At 26.5% G+C, this 25,475-nt stretch overlaps 1 protein-coding gene across 3 annotated transcripts in view; it reads right to left on the reverse strand.

The window, feature by feature from the left end:
- Window positions 1–5,284: 5,284 nt before the first annotated feature.
- The window catches only part of LOC136075033 (NACHT, LRR and PYD domains-containing protein 6-like), a 48,864-nt gene continuing 28,673 nt past the window's right edge, over window positions 5,285–25,475 (reverse strand). For all 3 annotated transcript variants that reach the window (XM_065787253.1, XM_065787254.1, XM_065787255.1), the window contains 2 exons: window positions 20,987–21,043; window positions 5,285–6,035 (listed from right to left, as the gene is read on the reverse strand). In XM_065787253.1, the coding sequence (XP_065643325.1) occupies window positions 5,425–6,035; window positions 20,987–21,043 (668 nt within the window). In that variant the 3' untranslated portion in view covers window positions 5,285–5,424. The remainder of the gene's footprint in view (window positions 6,036–20,986; window positions 21,044–25,475) is intronic.

Consider the following 25,475-nt stretch of genomic DNA (forward strand, 5'->3'; position numbering starts at 1 on the left):
TCAGTCTTTAGAAAGATTAGAAGTTAGACACCAAATATGTGCAACGAAACTTTATTTCCAGCCACATTTAGAGATACTTGCATACGGCCTATTATTCTGGAATTTTTTTTTTTTAATAGTTTGAATTATTTTATTATATTTTTTATTTGGTTTTAAGTGAAAGAATTTAAATTATTCTTTTTAATTAAATTATTATACCTTAAAATGACGGTTTAATACTGATATTTAGCAGAGAGAGAGAGAACAAAAAATATTTTGTAAAAGAACTTAAAACCAGTAAGAAACATTATATCAGAGGTCGTCCATAAAGTAAGTACGCCAAAAATTTTGAAATTTGACCCACTCCACCCCCTATTGCCATGCGTACTTTTAAGTTCCCACCCCCATAAAAAGTACTTACGTTTTTCAAAAACAGTCCTCCTTTTTTTTTTAATAAATTTTTTTTTTTCCAATAAAAAAGTTTATTAAATAAAAAAAGGTGGAGGAGGTACCTTAGATGCTTTATACGACCCCAAATCCCTTTGTTTGCGCGATTTCAAAACGTCTTCAAGTATACATACAAATATTAATTTTAATAAAGTTTAATTACATTATATAAATGTGTGTGCATGGCCTTGAGGTTAATGTGTAGGACATCGACGGCGAAGACCGGAGTTCAATTCCCGGATATTCCGGGTTGTACTTTTTTTTTGTTTTAATAACGAATTAAATAAAGATAGATTATACTTAAGACGGACGTTTTTATCAGGCATCCTTCTTTAGTAAGTCCGTTAAAAACGAGTCTTACGCGAAATCAGTAATATTGAAAACAAAGACCAAAACCCAGTGCCGAGGAAAGACTACCCATACCTCTTAACTTGAGTTGGTGGTGGTGTGTGTTTGTGTGTGGGGGGGGGGGGACAGCAATTTTTGTTACTTTTTGCTAATTTAATAAGCTTTTTAATTTAGCAAAACCTAGCGGTAAATTTGGAAGATTTTTTGAGACCTTAATGACACGTTTCTTTGAGGGGAAATCTGACCGATTAAGGGGCTATCCCCCCTTAAAATTTCAATATTTTCACACAAAAAAATTGTTTTTAACTACTTTTACCTGTGTATGATTATGAAATTTGTTTTAAAAGTAGCAAATTAACCTATAACTATCTTAATTTGTCTATTTAAATAAACTATTTTTACGTGATGTCCCTAGCAAAGCCATAGCAACGCACTAGTTTAACTGTATACATCCTATATTTTACCTTTATGTAACCCAAATGTGTGTTATAATTGTCATGTACAAGCTTGACCAGCTTCTTTAAGAATTTCTCTAGAACTTTTGTTAAGGTTGCTACATCAAGTACGACAATTTAAATCAGTTATAGTGTTATTTTATCAGCTTAGTTTTATTAGTGAAAATGGGAAAAGATTGTCGAGTGAAGCAATGTACACAAACTCACCGTAAAAGGAAAAGATTTATGGGAAATCATAATAAATCTGTGAACATTGATAGTGTTTCTGATAATGTTAGTATTAAGTTGCCAACAATTAATTTTAATGCTGCTAACAGCACTTGTGTTTTGGAACAAAATAATGAAAACTCACTTAATTTGTCAGCTTCGTCTCAAAAAGTTGAAGACTTAGTAGATACACTTGTTTTGAAACCTTGTATATCTGGTTATCGTATCATTGATGTTGTTGTTTTAGTTTCTGTTTTAAATTCTTTTCTGTGTCCAGAATGTGGTACTCTCATTAGGTGAGAGATATAATAAACGACATGGTTTATCTTCCTTGTTATATCTTAAGTGTCAAAAAAAAGATTGCAACTATCTTCATCAGTTCTACACCTCTATCAATGATAATAATAAAAAAGGATTTGATAATAATAAGCGAATAATTTATTGCATGCGACTATTGGGCCATGGATATGCAGGCATAAAAAAGTTTTGCACTTTTATGAATTTACCTAAGCCTTTGACCAAAAACAACTTTAAAAATCTACTGAAAATAATTGCAACCGCTGTTAAAACTGTAGCAGAACAAACAATGATAAATGCTGCAAGTAAAGTGCAAAAAACATCTTTGGCACCAACTGATATTTGTGTATCTTGCGATGGTACATTGCACAAACGAAGATAATCATTGCTGAATATCCTCGTTTGAGTCTTTTCTATTATCTCTACTGTTAGTGGCAAAGTGTTAGATGTTGAAGTCATGTTTAGATATTGTATAGGTTGTAGTTTTAATCAAGACCTTCAAAAATCTAATCCAAATGCTTATGCAAAATGGAGAAATTCCCATGTTTGTATGTATAATTACCAAGATTCTGCTGGTGGTATGGAGCCAGAAGGAGCAAAACGTGTTTTTCAGCGTTTTATTGATAATCGCCAGTTAAGATATATTCAATATTTAGGTGATGGAGACAATAAAAGTTACATGAACGTTAAAAATACATAACCTGATATAGAAATTGAAAAGCTGGAATGCGTTTGACATTATCAAAAGAGAGTTGGAACACGGCTGCGGAATTTAAAGAAAAGAGAAAAAGGCCTTGGTGGTAAAGGACGTCTTACAAATGCGACAATTGATCGCTTACAAAATTTTGTTAGAGTTGCAATCAGAAAAAATGCAGGTAACCTAAAGGAAATGAAGGCAGGAGTGTTTGCATCGCTATTTCATGCGGCTTCATCGAAAAATAATAGCTTACATTTTCCACACTGCCCTACTGGTTCAGACAGCTGGTGCATCACGATGCTGATAAAATAAATAAAACAACAACATATAAGCCAGGACCGGGTTTACCAATGGACGTTATTATGAAAGTGAGATATATATTTGAAGAGTTAAGCGAAGACAAAAATTTTTGCACGGCAAAACACAAAATGCTAATGAATCGTTTAATAGAATGATTTGGGTATACCAAAACAAACATTTGTCTCGCTTACCCAATTAGAAAAAGGCGTATATGATGCTCTTGCTTACTTTGATATTGGAGCAAAAGCATCATTTGATATTTTTAAAGAACTGAACATGGAACCAGGCTTTCATATGATTGCAGGATGCAAAGTATTTAATAATAAAAGAAAAAGAAATGCTGAATATCGAATAAACCCTGATAATAAGTCAAGACAGCAATTTTATGTGCCAAAAAATTGAAAAAAAAAAAGACAAAAAAATTGAAAAAGATGATGACTTGTCTGTACCTGGTGGATTTTGAAAATTTGGATTATTTTTTTCACCTATTTTACGAATAAAATATTACTGTATTTAAAGTTTTTAGTTTAATCGAGTTTCTCTCAGAATAGCAATTTGTGGACGCCGGCCAATATATTTTGAGAACAGTATGATATTTTTTTTATAAAATTTTTATGAAGTGTTAAAAAATTTGACCTCAAAATTCGGTCGTCCTGTTGTGGTGGTGAGAAAAAGTTATAAAAAATCTATTCAATTTTTGGTCATTTTAGGGATATTTTGTGGTTAACGTGGCAACAATACGGATTTTCAAAAAAAAAGTTATTCCATTTTTATAAATTTAATATAAGCATGTTACCAATAATCATTTTTTGTAAAAATGGTTAGATTTAAAATCAGAGGGGGTACCCCTTTAACAACAGTGCTGCTAAACCTGCTTTTTATTAACTAAAAAAATAGATTGCCTGAAATATGCTCTACTCAGGGCCAACATTTAAGGTGTAGGATGTGCCCTTGCCCGTACGTGAGGGCAATATGTAGTAAAATTTTCAACGTTACTATCTAAAACAAAATTTAAATTTATCGACAGATTTTACATCTTATATTGTAAATTTTGTAATAAACAAAAGTTATGACCTTGCAAAGTTTACACCCTCCTCATTTTAGAGGTCGGAAAATTTGCATGGTCATAACTTTTGTAATTTACAATATTTTTCTACAAATATTAAAATCTGTCGATAAATTTAAGTAGCAAAGTTGGAAATTTTACTACATTAGTGCCTTCACATATGTGTAGGGACAAGCCTTTTAGAGCTCTTTGTTTCCAGGCCTCCGCGATCCCAGTTTTTTGCAAGACCTCCTCATTTGGCATAGGTAAAAACATACTTAAGTTTGGAGTTTGCAAGGTGTGAAAGTATCCTATGTAGAACATCAAAAAAAATCCTGAGGGCGTTTGCGCATGTGTGTGCGTAGAGAGAAACTACACCCTCTACTCCTTATACCATACATCCTTTTATGTTGGCAAACTAGGATCTTTAGTCAAAATTTTAACTTTTTATTGATTAGCTGGTTAATTGTGATAAATTAGAAAATCGACTTCTAAATTGAACCCCTCCCCCTATACGCTTTTTGATGACCTCCCCTCTTCCACCCTATGAGCGTACGTACTTATTGGACGACCCCTTTGAACTATTTGTTGGTCGTAAAAAAAAAGGTTTAATTAAATTTTAAATAAACTTTTTACATAAAAAAAATGAAAACTATAAAAAAAAAAAATTATTAACTTAAAATATTTGTTTTAATATTTATTGAAATTTTATATTTTATAAAATTTTGATCGATTAAATAAAATTTAAAGACGGTTTAAAACTAAGTAAAAACGTGAGATGAAACATGAAATTTCGAACTGAAAAGCTTCGACGAAAATTTCTACTTAAACCATCGAATTTTTTTATTTTCTTGACGACGCATATCTCCTAAATAAACAATGGCGAAAACCTTGAAAAACTATTTTTTATCAACATTAATTCGTGTAAAAAGTGTATAAAAAGTGCAAAATAAATATATAAATAATTTTTATATTTATTATAAAATTAAATTTTTTCAAAATTTAACCAAATCAAAAAATTATGACTTTATCTTAAATATGGTACGACACTATTTGAAAAGAAATTATATCAAAATTAAAAAAATATATATATTTAATTTGCATATTTAGTAAAAATTCTTAAACATAATAAAAAATAAAAGTATACATAAAATATTTAACAAATATTTATAAACAATATTATTTAAAAAATTATATATTAATAACATAATAACTAAAAACTGAGAATATAATATAAATATAATATAAAATAAAAATATAACAAAAAGAAAACAATAAATTATGTACCGTAAATAATAAATTATGTACCGTAATTTAAAAAGCATAATATTATTAATAATAATAACAATAAAAAAAAATTATAACAATAAAAAAATTATAAAAATTTATATACCATAATAATAGTTATATTTAATAAATTAATAATTTATTAATTTATATTATAATTATAACTATTAATATATTTGAAAACGAATTATTTTATGATATTTTATTAATAAAAATTTAAACTTTTAAATAATAAATCTAATAAACTAATAAAATTAATTTGCATATTTAAAAACATATTTATTATAAATTAATACATTAATTATTTCATTATTAATTTATAATTATTGTTTTTTTTAAATATATTTAAAATATTAAATATTTTATCGTGTTGTAAAGTTTTTTAATTCATCGAGGTTACTAAAACATTTTTTACGGTACTTGATCTCAAACTTCTTGACATTCGAACAACGAATCCATTCATAAATTTCTTTATTAAAATCAATGTCTTTGTGAAGTTCAAGATATAATTCTTCACAAAGATTAATCCACGGAAGAAAATTCTCTTCAAAATCTTTTTTTGTTATTAAATAATCTTTAATTAAGTAACGTGAGATCCATATCCACAACGTTTCAATCTTATCTTTCGGTTTCCATCCTTCGAAATTAATTGGACGATGAAAGCTGACATAGCGAACATTAGTTAAACATTGTATTAAAAGTTTTTTTTCTTCATCACTTAAAATATTTTTATCAACACGTAACCGCTCTAACTTTCTTCCAGATTTTAAGTAATGATTTATGAAATAATTTTCGCAAGAAGTTAAGTAAGAAGTTTTTCCATCGTCAATCGAAATACACCATCCAATCTCCCAATATCTCAATCGTTTATTAACAATTGATTTTATTTCATCAGTAAATGATGATTGACTTTCATAAAAACATTCAACGAATAAATTATCGTTTCGATATCGTTCACTTTTTCTTACACGATCTAAAGTAAAATAAAATATTAATTATAAAAATAAACAAATAAATTATTAAAATAATAAATTATAACATTAAAAATTATATACATTATAATATTCTACATATTCATACATATAATTTTATTAATTTTTATGAATTTAATGATTGAATAAAAAATCATATACAATTTTTTATTTTTATTAAATAGATTTTATTTTACATAATATTATAGACATAAATTAATATTAAATTAAAATGATATATAAAAATATTAAAATAGTGAAACTTTTAAATAAAATAATTCTTTAAAAAAATTATAAAAATATAGACAATTTTTTAATTTTGTTAATTTAAACATTTTATCACATTTTTAAAACGAAGTAAATTAAATATAAGTAATAAATTAAATATATTTAAAATAACATAACAAAAATTATTCATTTATATAACTTAAAAATACTTTCTTTTATTCATATATTCCAAAAAAATTTCGTCGTTCGGTTGTTTTAATAAAATATAAAACATTTTATTAAACAAGTGAATGTTTTTTATAAATCAAATTTCAAAAGAAATTTTGTAAAAAGAATATTTGTTCATTCGATTTCGACGTTGATTAAAAACTTTGACGAATTTATTTCTTTAAGGACGATTTATAGTGAACTCGTAAAATACTGAAACTTTCAACAGTGCAGGAACAAAGTGCAGGAATAAAGTGCAGAAAAAAAAGTTAGGAAAAATATTTCGCACTTTATTCAAATAATTAACCCGTTCAAAATATCCGCATTTTCGCATTTTATCTGTCTTCCAAATGATATATATTTATAAATTTTATAAGATAAAATATAATATGTGATACAAAATGCGTTTCTTGATTTATACTGAGCGATTAAAGTCTAAACAGAAATACGCAAGACTTATGAAAAAAGGCTGTCATGGTGAAAAACAAAAAAATAAAAAAGATTCATAATAAAGAGACTTTTACACATCATAGTCAACATTATTTCATCATTAAAGCATAACTACAAAATGTAATATATATAATATATTAATACAAGCAACAAACATACCTTAGATAAACCGATAATCGATTAAATTTAAAATTTACCATTAAAACGCATAAAATTGCATCAAATGACATACTGTTTTAAAAAGTAAAAAATAAATCCATGTAACAAACATTTTAACGTAAACAAGAAAATAATTTCTCATTCACAACTGTTTCATAAAAAAAATATTTCTCTGAAACTTTTTGCAAAAGAAACACAGGTTCATGCCAGAATATTTAACTTAGACGAACTGTCGACTTACATTAAAAATAGTACCATATTGTGCAAATGTTGTAAACATATAGAACGAAAAAGAAACGATTAAAAACAGTCGGTTGAAAATGCAATTGAATAATACCTAAGTATGTTATAAAAGTAGTATGACATAGATACGTACATACATTTATCATAATGTACTAGTTTTTGGCATAGAAAAGTATGGCAAACATTTTTTAAAGTAAAAAATTTGTAAAAACAATGTTTTCCACGCGACGATAACATTTTTTTTGCAGTGTAGAGTTTTTTTGGCGAGATGATGTGTTAACTTAAGAATTTTTTAAGGTTTATAAATATGCATTTTTTTTTTGCACCACTAACGTTTTGAAGGCAGGTTGATTTCTTTTTCAACATATTTATTTAATTTTTTACATCTATTTTCAATCTACCTTTTAATTAAAAAACTTACTCATTCATACTCAATTATCGTATTTCCAAGAGGAAACTCATTATATTTTCATACGATAAAAAAAAAACAAAAACAAATTAACGAATACAAAACTTCAATTTCGTGAAAGCGTTATTTTCAAGTTGCAATATTCTTATAAAGAATTTTCATACACAAATGGAGATGAAACAATATAAAATCGTTCGTTTTTATAAAATATTTCACCATTTTCATATTAATTTAAAACTCTTTGCATTAACATATAACAATTAAATTTATAAATAGTTTGAAAATTATAAACACGTATCTATATGCTATTATTTTATATTAAAAAGAATAAGCTTATGGATAGAAATCAAAATATTATAAAAAATGTTACATTAAATTGAAAGGTTTATATATTTTAGCAATTTAATCTTGTATATTTATAATATAATTTAACTAATATATCCACAATAAAAAAATACTTATTATCATCAATCCTATACAAAAGACAGTCGTCGTAAGTTATTGTTTTAGAAATATATAAATTTAGTTTTAAAACAAAAAACTTTTTTAATAAAAACAAACAAATGAATATAAAACTGAAGAATTTACTTACGAATATATATTACTATATATAAATTACTTACGAATTTCAGGAAGTTTTGTTACCCGTGTATGTTTTAATAAACGATGGTGACGCTATGAGTTCGTAAAACTTTTTTAAGAAAAAAAAAAACGTTAGGTTGTATATACTTAAAACTCGACGATCGAACTTTAAAAAGATCTTTTCACATATTCGAAAAAATTTTGAATCAACCGTTTAGTTTTATAGAATGATATCGTAACTATCGCAACCGTTTTTATGAAATATATAGTCTAATAAATGTCGAAAATGTCAATAATGTACCTCCAAATTGCTTAGAGTTGACAAAACATACATTAATTAAACACACATATAAGTTAACTGAACCAAATATAAATTTTATAAGATAAAATATAATATGTGATACAAAATGCGTTTCTTGATTTATACTGAGCGATTAAAGTCTAAACAGAAATACGCAAGACTTATGAAAAAAGGCTGTCATGGTGAAAAACAAAAAAATAAAAAAGATTCATAATAAAGAGACTTTTACACATCATAGTCAACATTATTTCATCATTAAAGCATAACTACAAAATGTAATATATATAATATATTAATACAAGCAACAAACATACCTTAGATAAACCGATAATCGATTAAATTTAAAATTTACCATTAAAACGCATAAAATTGCATCGAATGACATACTGTTTTAAAAAGTAAAAAATAAATCCATGTAACAAACATTTTAACGTAAACAAGAAAATAATTTCTAATTCACAACTGTTTCATAAAAAAAATATTTCTCTGAAACTTTTTGCAAAAGAAACACAGGTTCATGCCAGAATATTTAACTTAGACGAACTGTCGACTTACATTAAAAATAGTACCATATTGTGCAAATGTTGTAAACATATAGAACGAAAAAGAAACGATTAAAAACAGTCGGTTGAAAATGCAATTGAATAATACCTAAGTATGTTATAAAAGTAGTATGACATAGATACGTACATACATTTATCATAATGTACTAGTTTTTGGCATAGAAAAGTATGGCAAACATTTTTTAAAGTAAAAAATTTGTAAAAACAATGTTTTCCACGCGACGATAACATTTTTTTTGCAGTGTAGAGTTTTTGTGGCGAGATGATGTGTTAACTTAAGAATTTTTTAAGGTTTATAAATATGCTTTTTTTTTTTTTGCACCACTAACGTTTTGAAGGCAGGTTGATTTCTTTTTCAACATATTTATTTAATTTTTTACATCTATTTTCAATGTACCCTTTAATTGAAAAACTTACTCTTTCATACTCAATTATCGTATTTCCAAGAGGAAACTCATATTATATTTCCATACGTTAAAAAAAAAAAAAAAAAAACAAATTAACGAATACAAAACTTCAATTTCGTTAAAGCGTTATTTTCAAGTTGCAATATTCTTATAAAGAATTTTCATACACAAATGGAGATGAAACAATATAAAATCGTTCGTTTTTATAAAATATTTCACTATTTTCATATTAATTTAAAACTCTTTCCATTAACATATAACGATTAAATATATAAACAGTTTGAAAATTATAAACACGTACCTATATGCTATTATTTTATATTAAAAAGAATAAGCTTATGGATAGAAATCAAAATATTATAAAAAATGTTACATTAAATTGAAAGGTTTATATATTTTAGCAATTTAATCTTGTATATTTATAATATAATTTAACTAATATATCCACAATAAAAAAATACTTATTATCATCAATCCTATACAAAAGACAGTCGTCGTAAGTTATTGTTTTAGAAATATATAAATTTAGTTTTAAAACAAAAAACTTTTTTAATAAAAACAAACAAATGAATATAAAACTGAAGAATTTACTTACGAATATATATTACTATATATAAATTACTTACGAATTTCAGGAAGTTTTGTTACCCGTGTATGTTTTAATAAACGATGGTGACGCTATGAGTTCGTAAAACTTTTTTAAGAAAAAAAAAAACGTTAGGTTGTATATACTTAAAACTCGACGATCGAACTTTAAAAAAATCTTTTCACATATTCGAAAAAATTTTGAATCAACCGTTTAGTTTTATAGAATGATATCGTAACTATCGCAACCGTTTTTATGAAATATATAGTCTAATAAATGTCGAAAATGTCAATAATGTACCTCCAAATTGCTTAGAGTTGACAAAACATACATTAATTAAACACGCATATAAGTTAACTGAACCAAATCTAATCTAATTATGCCTTTCCAGGTCTCACGAAGATTTTTTATATTTTCTGAAATGAATTTTTTGAAATGTATTTTACTCAGTTTTATTACATTAATTATGGTATATTTATTTACTCAGTTTTATTACATTAATTATAGTATATTTATAGCGTTTAAAATAGTTAGTTTAATTATATTTGAAATGAAAGTATTTGAGGCTTCACCATAAGGTTTAGATAACGTTAAAAGCTTGATAATATGTCGAATAATAAATTATATAATTTCGTTTGAGAACGTAAACTATTAATTTAATTGATGTGAAATAAATAATAAATTATATATTTTCGTTGGAGAACATAAACTAATAATTTTATTGATGTGAAATAAATAAAACAAAAAATTAAAAAATAGATTTGGTTACTGTTATTTTGTCTGACGTCATTAAGATAATTTAAAAGCCACAAAAAATGTGTAAAAACGCGTTTTTTTAAAAAGCAGAATTTAAAGTTTGTAAATTATTATCAGTTACTTTAGTAATACCTATAAATGAAGCGAATATAAAGTTATATATTATAAATAATTTCATAAAAAATTTCTTATTATATAAACGTAACGAACTCAAGCAAACGATATATATATGTAAAATACTTGTATTTATTGTTTTCTTGATGTTTCCTATTGAAATCAGTTTTAAACCGTAACCGTTTTTTTAATAATATGCTTAAATAATCTTTGAACAAATATGAAATATTTACAATAACTAAAAATTCCATCACAACTGCTACTTTAAATAAGAGGCGCATTTATCAAATTGATATAAACTTCGAGTGACTATTTTAAAAAGCTAATTATATAATAAAAAAATTGAAAAAAAAAAGTTTCTGAATTCTTTGAAAAGAAGTGTAACATTTATATAATATTAATTTAATATGTTAATCATCATGTTCGATATATCTTTTTGAACGTCAAAACCTGCTACAGTTTTTACGCAATTTCCGCAATAGCTTTTTAGGTGTGTCAAACAATTAGGTGGATGGCATTATGCCTTGTTAATCGTTTATTTTGTGAATGTCTGGCATCTTTTTCTTTTATTTTCATTTCTTATGTTATCTTGGGATTGTTCTAAAACGGTGTAAAATATCACTGAATTCTTTTGGTAACCCTTATTTTTTGAACTTCTTGAAATAAGTTTAAGACATCACTAATTCATGAGAATATCTCTTTAAGAAAACATTTCTCTAACAAAAGGTTGAGAAAATATAGTATTTTGTTAGACTAATAGATTTTTAGACTAGATTTTGTTTGACTAATAAATTCCGCTATATCTTTTGAACTTTCAAGATTAAATAATCTCACACTGTCATCCATATTAAAGGCAAATAGGAGGAATTACTAATATATTAAAAAAAAAAAATGAACAAAAAAAATATTTAAAAATATAAATAAAAATGTTTTAATTATATGTACAAAAGCATAGGCGTAGAAAGAATTTTTTGGTGTTCGAGATAGGTAACTTCCACACATGGAGCTAACTCCAAACATTTTTATGTTTATACTTATGTCAAATAATGAGGGTTTGCAAAAAATTGCGATGATTGGAGGCTGGGAACAAAAAAGCCCCAAAATTTTCGCCCCCCTGCCCCAAACGTGAGAGCAACAAGTTGATGAAGTGTTTTTTGTACTATTCTTAACTAGACTTTGATAAATTTTAGATTTCATTTTAAAATATTTTAGCGTTCAAAAATTATGACCATATAAAGTTTAAACCCCCCTCAATTTGAGGGGGTTGCAAATTTTTTATGGTAATAATTTTTAAACGCTAATAGATAATACTATGAAACTTAAAATTTATCGATGAATATAAGTCTAGTTAAGAATAGTACAAAAAATACTTCATGAACTTGTTGCTCTCACGTTTGGGGCAGGGGGGCGAAAATTTTGCCAATGTACATTATTGCACCACAGGCAATGTAGATTAGAAACTTAAATAAAAACCGTGATTTCGCCTAAATCTTATCTATTCTTGTGAAAATAAATTTGAAATAATTTTTACAAAACTATATTACAAAAAAAAAAAAAAATTCAGATGGTGTTAACCTGAATACTTGTAGTCTACTTGCATAATTACCCAGTAAACGCATAAACATCTTTTAAACGTCAAAAGAACGTTAAGACAAAACTTCAGATTTGGTCGATTATCCGTTTAGAACAAAATCCAGATTAACGTTAAGAGAAAACATCCATAAAACATCGATATTCAAACGTATTTTAGACGACTATTATAGGATTATTATTCGGAATCTTGAAATTTATAAACAAGATATAATTATAAAAGTGATAAAATTTATAAATAAGATATAATTAAAAAAATGAAATTTTTAAATGAGATATAGTTATAAAAGACCTGGTCTTATTTTTTATATTTTTTATAACTATTATAATATGTTTATAAACTTTTATACTATACTACTTATAGTTTACTTTTATATTGTAAAACTTTATATAAAGTTATAAACTTTTTCCTATAGTGAGGATTTAGAGAAAAAATGTTCGTGCTCGTTCATGCTTAATAATTAAAAAAAAAAAAATGATCAAGCTTTTTGCAGTAGAAATTTCGTAGTAACAATTACTATCAAATATTTTTTAAATCTAATCTCAGCAGAAAATAAGTTTAATTTAAGATTAAGTCAAAGATTACTAATTAAATTAATAAACTCATTAACATATTTTGGATCACTGTTTTCTCAGGTTTAAGCATCATCAAAAACCTTCGTCTACCACTTGATTGTCATACCCCTGTTTTTGTGCAACATCATCTTCCATGTTCGTATTTTGATCGTCTGATTTCGTTACCTGATTTGTAACCGCAAAAAACTAGGGTGAAATAGTTAGCATTTTAGATGTACATTCATAAATCAAAATTGGAATTACACAGAACAACTTTATATATAGAGGATTTTCGAAATGGAAGTTTCCAAAATTTCCTGTACCATCCTTGTTTATTTTTGACAAAAATTAGTAACGTCGCGACATAACATATGCAATGGTTTTTACCAGCTCAGTTCCACCAATTTTCTCTAGCAATGTAATGTAACTAAATTAGGCTAAAATGTATTTAAAATAAAAAAATAAATATTTAATTATTAAACTTCTTGATTATTACAAAGATGAATACCTACTGTTACACAACCATACTAGCTTTTACAAAATGAATTTTAACTGCTTATAAAACTTATGAAAAAAGTTCTTGAAGCAGGACTTTCATAATAAGAGACCAGCAACTCATTTTTTTTAACAGTGTCAATGTCGCCATCAATAATTTCTAAAACATCGGAGTCCATTGATATGTTGGCATTTAGTACAAAAGATTGTTGCGATAAGAGCTTTTTAACTTCCATGAATTAAAATGGTGCAATCGACATTCGTTTATTATTTATTTATAAATCGTTTTGCTTTCAGTTGTTGTAAGGAAGTTAATCTTAAAAACGTTAATCTTAAAGTCTAATCTATTTATTAGGTCAATGAAAAAAATTTTTTAATATGTTTTTCATTTCGTTTTAATTATGCCTATATAAACCGCATGACTTAAGCTGTTATGTTAGTCTTCTGACCAATGGCTATATTACTTTATTATAATATAATAAACGTTTATTAAACGTCGATCAAACATTTAGAATAGCGAATTATACTAGTCAATATTGTAAAACGTATATATAAAAAGTTTGAAATATGCATTTCAAATCAAGCGTCGATTTTCAGTCAATAATAGGTCCGAAACGTTTCATTTATTTTTCGACTGATTTTAACTAAATATTGACCAACTCTGAACAAATCTGTGTTTACTGGGTAAGTTCACTTGGCCACTGTTTTAACCCTAATCTATGCAAGTTTGGTGGTCAAGATAACCTAAGAACACCAAGATTAGTTTGTTCTGGTTACAAAGAAGTACAAAAGAACTAATTTTCTGTCTGATCAATGAAAACAAAAATTGACTTCAGTTATTTTTTGATTAAAGAAGAACAATCTTAGGTAAGGGCATCTAATCAATTGCAAAGGTAAATATACAACATAAGAAAAAATTCATAATATGTTACAAGGAGAGCCAAAATCTAGCTCACCTTTCGACATATCATTTCGCGATTCTGCAAACAGATTAACAAAAAAAAGACATAATTTAAAAAAAAATTTTTTGGCCAAGACCTGGCTTGTTTCATTTAGCAGGCAATGGAAGCATAGGCTGACCAAAAGAATATCCAAAATCTTTTGGTTAACCTATAAAAAAGGAAGCAAAACAACCTACAAAAAATAGTGCAGCAGGACTGACACACCTTGATTTATTCAAGAATGATTTGCCAAGAATGCTGACAAGGAATGAAGTAATAAATTCAGTAACACAACCCTCAGAAAAAATACTTAAACCATAGTAACATAAACTAATGAAAGAACTGGTGAAGTATTAACCCCCAAAGATGTTATTTAAAGGCTAGGACAAATAAGAAAAAATAGAAACACAAAGAAAACAAAGAAAATAAAACAGAGAGAAATAAAACAGCACTAACTATGATGATAATTTTTAGAAAAAATGAAAGTGTGGTAGAATAAAAAAAGCCTAGATCACACACACAGACTCAGACAAAACGGTAAAAATAAAAAAATCTAAGAATGATTTTAAAAAGTTATGTAAATTAATAAAACTAATTTTATACTCACAAGCAAAACACGCCAGCTAAAAGGATCAAATGAGCATTAAATTATGCAAGAAAAAATATGACAATCATTTTTCAATAGAAGTCACATAAATCAACAGTATAAACTTAAATCATAACTCAATAAGAAAAAAAAAACAGAAACCAATAAAAGTAAAATAGTTTACAAACAATCCATTAGAAAAAATGTTCAGTCAAGTTATTTCTGTGTCTTTTGAAACGATTTATAAATCAATAGAAAGAAAATAAATCTAAAAGATGAAATATTATTATATGTGGTAACAATTGTTTTATACAAAGATTTTTAAATGTATAATTGGGCTTACCCCACATTCTAGAGTATTTATCATAAAGTCAGTTTAAAGCAATAGATATAAAAAAAAAATGCAGGATCTAAATTTTTTCATAAAAACAAAAATGTAAAATCACCATGGATTACAAACAGTATAAGAAATCTTCAAAACTCAAACAAAAATTATACATATATTATTTAAAAGTAAAAACAATCGAAAGTAAAATCCTCAACAAAAATTATGCAAAAAAATAACAAAGACTTAAAAAAGTAAAAAAAAAAAACACTCTGATTTATTCAAAAAAAAAAACAAGTATGCACATTTTAAGGCAATTTACTTGTAACATAAAAACCAAGTCAATTTAACATAAATTAATTCTTCGATTAGATATATGTTTATAATATAATATTATTTTATAAGATAGGTGAAATTTATTTATAGAATTTTTATGTCCTTATAAAAAAAAAGAACCAATTTTCTGTCTGATCAAACAATTTTTTTTGAGGCCCAAAACTGAATTACTATGATGCCAAAAACATATATAAAAAAGCCAGCAAACAGGCTGTAAATAAAGAGGAAGAAGGTAAAGTTGTGCAAAAAATAAGAAAGCATTGAGAAAATCAATGCTAAAGAAGATGAAATAACAGAGTTTGATTGCAAAAGAACTGCAATATTACTAAAGGATAAAGATTTATTTGTTGTCAAAATTGAGCAGTGTACAAGTACTGGCTGGCCTTGTGCAGATCTGCAAAAAAGAAAAACTATTGTCAAAACTTGCCTAAACGAATTTGGAAAAGAAGGTGACAGAATTTAAGAAAAATATTTCCTTCTGCTTTGTTAAAGCAAAAAATTGAGATCATAAATGCGAAAATAAACAGAAAATAAAAAAAAACAGTAGTATGCTGCTGAAAGCCAAACTAAAAAAAATCATTATTGAAAACTTTTTTTTTTAAACTATGCAGAATAACAAAGTAAACAAATTAAAAGTAATATTTTTTTCTGTTCATTTAAATCATTTTCAATGCTGAATACTGGTGAAATCGTTGTTTACAATCTGATACAATAGTTTTAGGGTAAAATGGTTAGTAAAAACATTTTCAACTTCATTGTTATTTTTAGTCACATTAGGAGCAGCACAAAAAAATTGTTATTATTTCCTTGCAGAGTGTGTAATGTCATATCTGCAAAGTTACGAGATTATATCACAATATTTTGCAAAATAATGGATTTTTAAAGATAAATGATAAAAATGCCTTATAAGACAATTAGGTGGTACTAAACCTATTATTAAAATGCATTTAAAAAAATGCAAATTAAAAGTTTTATATATAAAAACTAAAATATAAAAATTTTGAAATTATTTGTAAAAAGAAAGTTTTTTTTTGCCTTACTTACCCAAATCTAAAATAAACAATTTAAATGTATAGTGGCCACACATCATAGTTACAAAAAAAAAAAAAAAAAATTAAAGTAAAGTTTACATATTTACGTATTCTTTTTAAGTACTTCATGTAAGAGTAAAGTTCCAAGACCAATACTCCAGACTTTTAAGACTAAAACCAAGTCTCCAGACCAACATCTCGTAAAAGAACCCATATTTCTTTAGTAAACCATATTCTGTTATTTTTTTGTGTTTGATATAAAATGGGCATTATTAATAGAAAAGACTTTGGGGCTTATTAGTTCTTAGCCTCTAAACCCTTATTTGTTCCCATCCTTGTTTATAAATGTTCCATAACACAACAACATTAAAAGTGCTATTTAAAAGAGATTTGAACAAGATTTAAATGATTAAAACCGTTTTTCATGCGCCATCCTTTGTTTTTTAAAGCAAAATCTATGATTGGATATCATTTATAATAAAAAGCCTAGCACCTACTGCACTCAGCTGAGCTCAGAAATTTTGGTTGAAAATTTTTGTCTATATATGATATTGTAATTTAAAGTAGATCACATGTGTGGCCTAGTGCAGCCTAATGTTATTCTGCTTATATAAAGGTAAGTTTAAACTTAGATAGTGTTAACCTGAATACTTCTTGTCTACTTGCATAATTAAGTTCACCTTACCACTGCCATAACAACTGTGATTTAGCTTAAATCTCACCTTTTTTCGTTAAAATAAATTTTAAACAATATTTAAAATAATGTATTTACAAAAAGAATATTTAGTATTAACCTGAATATTGGTAGTCTACTTTGCACAATGTTATTGGATAATGGGATAAAAGCTTCTATTTTGATGTATATATTTATTTATATGTGTATAAATAATGGCGCCTCCTTGTATATTTTTATGCATGCATGTATATATACAAGGAGACACAAATATAAAAGCATTTAGATCAGCAATCTGCACTAAATCAGCAATCTAACATGATACTAATTTAGTGAGCTGGAAGGGCTTCTGTACATACATTGAAGTTGACTGAGTGTTTGGTTCTCACAACAATAGGTATTTTTTTATTATTCTTTGTTTTCTTTTCAATTTTAAGAAAAAAACTCTTTAGATGTTCGACACAATAAGACTCAAGCTCACACATATATCTATACTATTAGGCCGTTAGCTGAAGTTAAATTTTACTATTTATATTTTAAATATATTTTATAATATTCATTGTACACATTACTCTATTATATAACGTAATAACAATGTAATTACGTAATCGCAAATTGTGCATCGCACTGCTGCTGTTTCCAAAAGATATTAAAAGTTAACTGCGCATTTTGGAAGCTTTCAAAATTATCCTCCAAATAATTTTGTAAATATTGCCTGTCATAATCTAACTCTACTCACATGGATTAACCAATTATGGATTTTTTTACAATGATTGCGTCCAGCAATATAAAGCCTGGTTAACATCTCTAGAGATGCTGTTGTAAAGCATCTTGTATAGGCGGTATGGTGTTTGCTAAATAATAATTTTTTGAAAATAGGTTTATTTAGACTCGATTACACTACTATTAAAACTAATTTTATATTTTAAACAAATGAAATTCTTGCAAAACTTTGTACATTCTATTTAAAAATAATTGTAACCTATTTTTGCATGCTCTACTTTGTACAATTTTACCCCCTGTATTAATAACCTTTTAAGGCTCTGTAACTTTTTATCAGTTAACTTTTTCCCTTATAGTGTTTTTGTACTTTTTGCTTCATTTATATTGAGCTCTGCATAGGTGTAGAATTTAGAAGATTTTGACAAAAAAAAAATTTTTTTCCTATGGACAGGGCTCCATAGCACAGTGGGACAAAATCTAGTTTTTTATGCAAAAATTATTTTCGTAGTTTTTTTTATTAGAATAATTATATTTATATATAAAATACATAAATAAAGTAATAAACATGTAATTATATAATATAAAAAAATATATTAAAAAATTTAAATTTTGGTGAAAAATCTGAAATATTTTTAATGGACAAGACAACTTTTATCAGTGTAAACATCAAAAATACTACTTTTCAATGCTTGTCATAAAAATAACTTTTTTATATTTATATTTACAGAACTTATATATTATAACAGTAGTAAAAGATTTTGTAGGCATTCTTTGTGTACTAAACATCTTTTTTATATGTGCAGTTTTTCTCATCAACTGACCATTAACCGAAGACCAATCTTATGTTATAACTTTTTTTATAGCAAAAAGTAGCAAAATATTTATGATGCATGGCTATTTACATACATTTAGCATGAGATTTACATAGTCGAATGTTTTGGAGGATAGTTTATCTGATAGTATAATACCTAATAGAAAAGGTTATTAGCAAAAAAAATATTGAAAACTGTCTGTTTTTGATGCATAAAAACTAATGACTACACTTACGCTAAATTGTTTTTAAAAGTCTAAGCGAAGAAAATATTTTTAATTAAAATAATATATTTTAAAATGAAAGTCAATAAAGTTATATTAAATCAATAGCAGCATAAGTAAGTTGATTAATAAAAAATGCAAAATAGCGTTTTGGAACACATGTCAAATTAACGTGTAACTAACTGCATAAAATTACACTTAAATTAATATTTAATGTTTTTTTAATTAGATATTTCCTTTAATGAACATGTCTTCACCATTATGACTAATTTTCATGGTGCAATGCTGACATTTATTTTTTGGTATTTTGGCACACACTGTTCTACTGTGCATAGGCATAATTTTAAGAAAATTGTGTTGCTATGGACAGGTGCTAATTTTCATGGACCATGTGTGTGATTTTGAAGGTTGGTCTAAGCCTTAAAATAAATGATTTAACTTTTTCAACATGTCTACCAAGTATTATACTTTCATCCTAAATAGCACCAATTGTTTACACTATTGTTAATTGTTTTAAATAAATTAGTCTGATACATCAGAAATTTTTAAGAAAGTTGTTAAAAGATCTTTTTTTATGTTAATTTAGAATTTTTTATTTTAGACATGTGCCATATAGTATCACACTGTAAGTTTGGACCTGTTGTAAAAACAGAATACTTAATAGTTACTTTTTATGCATATCTTAATCTTATTTTGATTTATTTCATCTTACGTCATAAAGTATAAGTTTAAGAGATTAAAAAAAAGTTTAGAGAACTTTTTGTTGCACATATCTGATAGGTGTCAATTAATATGGAAATAACATAAAATTTTAAGCATCATAAACTCTACCTCTTTAAATCTCTTACTATTCCCTGTAAAGAATACTTATGTAATTTTTTAGCTGGTTTTTTTAAAACCTCTCTTTTAGATAAGGTCTCTTTTAAATAAACATTGTAAATGCCATTGGACCTGCTTAAGCAGCTAAACTTTAGCCTCCTTCATATTGTCATATGGTTGCATCTCTTTTTCTTTTCTATAAATAGCACCCTAGCCACTATTTCAACAGGCTTTCACCGCTTGTTCCATTTACTAAAACTTAACCTTGCATGTCTCTGCATTTAAATAAGTCTTATTGTTTTACTGTTATTACTTCTTCATGCTCAAAATTCATTTGGTTTTTTCCATCATTAGTTTAGAACCCTTTCTTTTTGTTATGTTTTCCTGACTCATACAATTGACAGTTTAAGCCATCTGCTAACTGTTTTAGTTACTATATTAAACTTACGTAGATTCTGTATTTAGGCATAATATTAGTATTTTCGGAAAATACCTAGTCTATGGAATGTCTCTACTGAGTAACTAATGTTATTTGCCATCAATTCATGAAAGACTTTTTTCTTAAGCATAAAAATGGTACGCAAGATATTTATTTTTTATATTTTAAAACTTATAAGAATGTTTTACAAGGAAAGCAAACACAGCTTAAGGACATATTGATAAGGCAAATAATTTCTATTTTTTTACTCTGCTCACATGCTTATTCTTTATTCTACACAAAATTGTGAAAATTTTTGTAATGACAAAACAAAATCATTATACTAAAAAAAAAAAAAAGGAAAAAAAAAAAAAATTTTAAAGAATATAAATAACAATTTACTAAATATAAACTTTCTTACCTAAAATCCATATTATTCCAGTATGACTAATCTTTCTGTTACCAGAGAACCAGTTTCCTAAGATATATTTTAATGAATAATATAATATATTTTTCATGCAACAAAACGCTTGTTTCATTTTACAAAAGTTTAAAAACAATTTTTTTTAAATAAAAGTTTTATTTAACATTTGATCGACTGTCTGTTTCAACCAAACTCTCAGGCGATGTAGCAATACTTGCTGCAGCAGCCTTTAAGATAATTGATGTAGTACCACTCCCTTGTAGCAGCAGACCATAAAATAGCCAATGCATCAACACTTCCTTGTAACAGCAGGCTATAAGATAGTAAATGTAGCAACACTACGCGCATGTTTTACATTCAAAGATAAGAAGTTTTCATTATTATTATCTCTTAATTCCACTAGTTGCATTCTACCTGATAAAGCTAACAAACAAGTTGATCCATTACTTGACATTCATATCACTCCAGCTTCTGTCTAAAGTAAATCTAAAGTAGTTTCCTGTGTAGATTCTTATACAGCTTGAGGTCCGGAAAACATACCTGTTATAGTCTTGGAGAAGTATTTTTCAGAGCTGTTGTCTATACTTTTAAAACTATTTAAAAAGTGCTTTTAAGAGTCTTGTTTTCTAGCCTGCTGGAAAGCAGCATCTTTTAGCAGCACCAATTTTTAAAAAAATCTGGAAAGCGATCTGACTTAACTTATTACCATCTCATTAGTCTTCTTACTATAATAAGAAATGTTTTTGATTAATGTCTTTAATTAACAAATACTTAATCTCTTATCTTGAATCTAATAACTTACTTTCTGACCATCATTATGGACTTTGATCTTCTCGTTCTACTGCTAATTTGTTAACGGTAATAACCGATAGGTTTTATTGTGCATTTGATAGATGTGGAGAGGTTAAGGTTATCACTCTCAACACTTCTATAGTCTTTGATAAGGTTTAGCATGCTGGTCTTCTCCATAAGCTTTCTACTTACAATGTATCGGGTAACATCTTTAAGGTTACTGAATCCTTCCTTACTAATTGTAGTATAAAAGTTAACCTCAATGCACAGTACTCATCTTCATATCCTGTAACTTCAGAGGTACCTCAAGGTGTTATCCTTGGCCCTATACTCCTTTTAATTTACATTACCAATCTCCTAGAAATTCTCACATCTAAGGTGACATTGTTCGCTGATGATAGTACCATTTATTCTTGTCTTGATAAGAAGCCAGCACTATCTAATTGCTTGGAGGGGGCATTTGAGCTTGAAAAGGATCTCACTTTTGCAACAGCAGAAAAGTAAAAGTTCACCAACCAAGCACAGTGGCTGGTGAACTTTAATTCAAATAAAACTCAATATTTTTCAGCTAATCATCATCGCAATAACCTAGATCTTCCTATGTTAATAACAGTAATATACTTGATGAGTCAGCTACCCTTCATCTTCTAGGATTAACTCTTACTTTCGATCTTTCTTAGAAACCATATATCAAATCGATTGCAAATTTAGCATCTGCTAAGGTTGCATCACTTTATTATGCTTGTCACTTTCTTACTCAGGATTCTATTCTATATCTCTAAAAATCTTAAATCTGCCTTTGTATGGAATACTGTTGCCATATTCACCATATCTATCTTGCAAAGACGCCCTATCTTTTTTAAACTAGGTGAAAAATACGTAGTAAACATAGTTGGACCTTCTTTTGCAGCCAACCTACAACCTTTATCACATAATTATAATGTTGCCTTTCTTTCTCTTTTCTATAAATACTATAATGGATACTGCTCTAAAGAGCTAATATCTCTTGTGCCATCTTCTAAAATACATTCTCATATTACTAGTCATTCGTTTATGTCTCATCCATTTACCGTTCCAAAGTTTTCAAAAAATCTAATTTTATAGTTTTTTTCCTCGAACATTAGTTCTTTGGAATTTGGTTCCTTTATCTTGTTTTCCTGATTTATATAATTTGCAATCTCTTAAGGCATTTGTCAATCATTATATTGCTCTAAAGAAAGCATCTTTTCTGTTTCAGTAACTTCCAATTTTAGTAGTGGTTGCTTCCAGCCTTGTTTAAAGTGCAAATGCTTATATATATATATATATATACATATATATATATATATATATATATATATATATATATATATATATATATATATATATATATATATATTTATATATATATATATATATTATATATTAACTGCACCTGCCCAAGCCTTCATAACACTAAAATAAACCAAATTTTCAAAACTTCCCTGTAGTATTGGTTCCCTCAAAAAGTTTGGACAAGTAAGCAAAATATTGGAAATGTAAGCAAAATTTAATAGGACAAAATTAATAATAGAGTATAATTAAGAAATAAGAAATAACTTAAAACTTTCTGTAAGAACAATCCGTATAATAAAACAATGTAGAAAAGCCTTACTTTATTTTAATAAGGAAACTTGGAATTAGAAAAACATACATGACTGCTTTGATGTAACAATGGGCAGTTATGATGGAGCAGAAATTTGTGAATTTGTTAGACTATATATTTTAGATTTATTAAGTAAAATTATCAATATAAATAATTTAGGCCTTTATTGCGACTATGGTTTAATAGTAATGCTTACAAAATCTGGTCCACAGCTTGATAAAATTAGAAAAGTTATTATAATATTTTTTTAAAAATTGTCTTTTAAATAGAAATAAACATAAATTTAAAAATCGTGAACTTTCTTGACGTCACATTTAAGCTCTCGGAAAATTTATATAAGCTTATATATCAAAAAAGCAAACGTTGAATTATTATATATTAACATTAACTCAAATCATCAACCCCTAATTCTAAAATAAATCCCGATTTCATTTAATAACAGGCTAAACCAAAACTCCTCTAATGAAAATGTCAATTCCTTTAAACGAATATTTGAAGATGCCCTTAAAAAAAGTGGTTTTAAAAATTTTGAACTAAAATTTGACCCAAAAAGAATACAAAAAAGCGAACCAGAAATATAATTTGGTGTAACCCCCCCCCTCCCCATCAAAAATGCTTCAACTAACGAAGGAAAAGTGTTTTTAAAATTAGTTGATAAGCATTTCCCACCCTCTAATATATTACATAAAATTTTTAATCAAAATACAATAAAAGTAGCTACAGTTGCACAAAAAATATGAAAGATTTATAAGAGGTCACAATAATGCTTTGTTAAACAAAAAAGTAACCCTAAATGAAAAAAACTACAGAAAATTGTAATTAAAAACAAAAAAACAATTGTCCAATAATTGGAAGTTGTTTTTAAAAAAAAGTGGCATATAAATGTGTTGTTTCCTCTAAGAATGTACCTGATAAACAATATATTGGCATAACAGAGGGTGAATGGAAAAAACGTTTTGCCGATCATGAGCTATCTTTTAAAAATAAAAAGTATTCAAAAGACACCATGCTGTCAAAATATATATGGGAATTAAAGGATAAAAATATTGATGATTTTATACTGAATTAGTCCATCCTTAAAACAGCACTTGCATATAACAATATTGCTAAAAAATGCATACTATGCCTACAAGAAAAATTTTAAGTTATTACACATGCAAACCAAGAATGTTTATTGAACAATAAACCAGAATTAATTACTAAATGCAGGCACGAAAATAAGTTTCTCCTAAAAAACTATAAAAATAAGTAAACTCAAATAATAATTACCTAAATAGGTTCAAATCTTTAGATTTTGGGGTAAAATTCCTTATATTGTCCACAAAAAAAAAAAATATTCAAAAGTATTTCAACCAGAGTTTCAAGAGAAGGGTATGTTTATAAAGATTTTAGAAAACATAAAAAATTTTTATTCAAAAAAATAATGAGAAAAAAATGCTAAATACTCTAAAAACAATTTTTATAACTCTAAAAACTATAAAATACTCTAAAAACAATTATTTAAAAATATTTCTCAGCAGTCATATGAAAATTAGTTTTTTTATTACAAACAAGTATTGTTTTTAAAACTTCTGTGAAAGTATGCTTCTTTTGAGATCCAGGTTGACATACTTTTAAATGCTTTTTTTTTTACCATATTAGGGATTTCACCCCAAATGCTAAAGAACCCAAAAATTTCTAAAAATTTTTAAGTTCACAAATATCAATTCACAACAATTATTAAATATTAGATTCATAAATAATTAATCATCCTATTTATCTTCATCAAAAGACTTTAGCAAATTTTATGTCATTTTAGTGTCATGGAAGACAACAAAAAAGCTTCTAGGTCTCTATTAACAGAGCTTTTAGCTTTCTGCTAAAGCTTTTAGCTTTAGCAGAACAGAACCTATGTTATACAAAACGTAAGTAATTAGTAAACAAAACACAGTTCCAAGCCCAACAAAAACAAATACTGCAATTAATTTTAGTCATAAGGCTAAAATCAAGTTTATTAGCTGGTTTTTTCCGGTCCTTAACTTATCATTAAAAAAACACACTTAAGTAAATAACATCTGTTTAAATTCAAGC

This window comes from Hydra vulgaris, chromosome 01 (assembly GCF_038396675.1).
Source record: "Hydra vulgaris chromosome 01, alternate assembly HydraT2T_AEP".
In the NCBI taxonomy this organism is placed as follows: Eukaryota; Metazoa; Cnidaria; class Hydrozoa; order Anthoathecata; family Hydridae; genus Hydra; species Hydra vulgaris.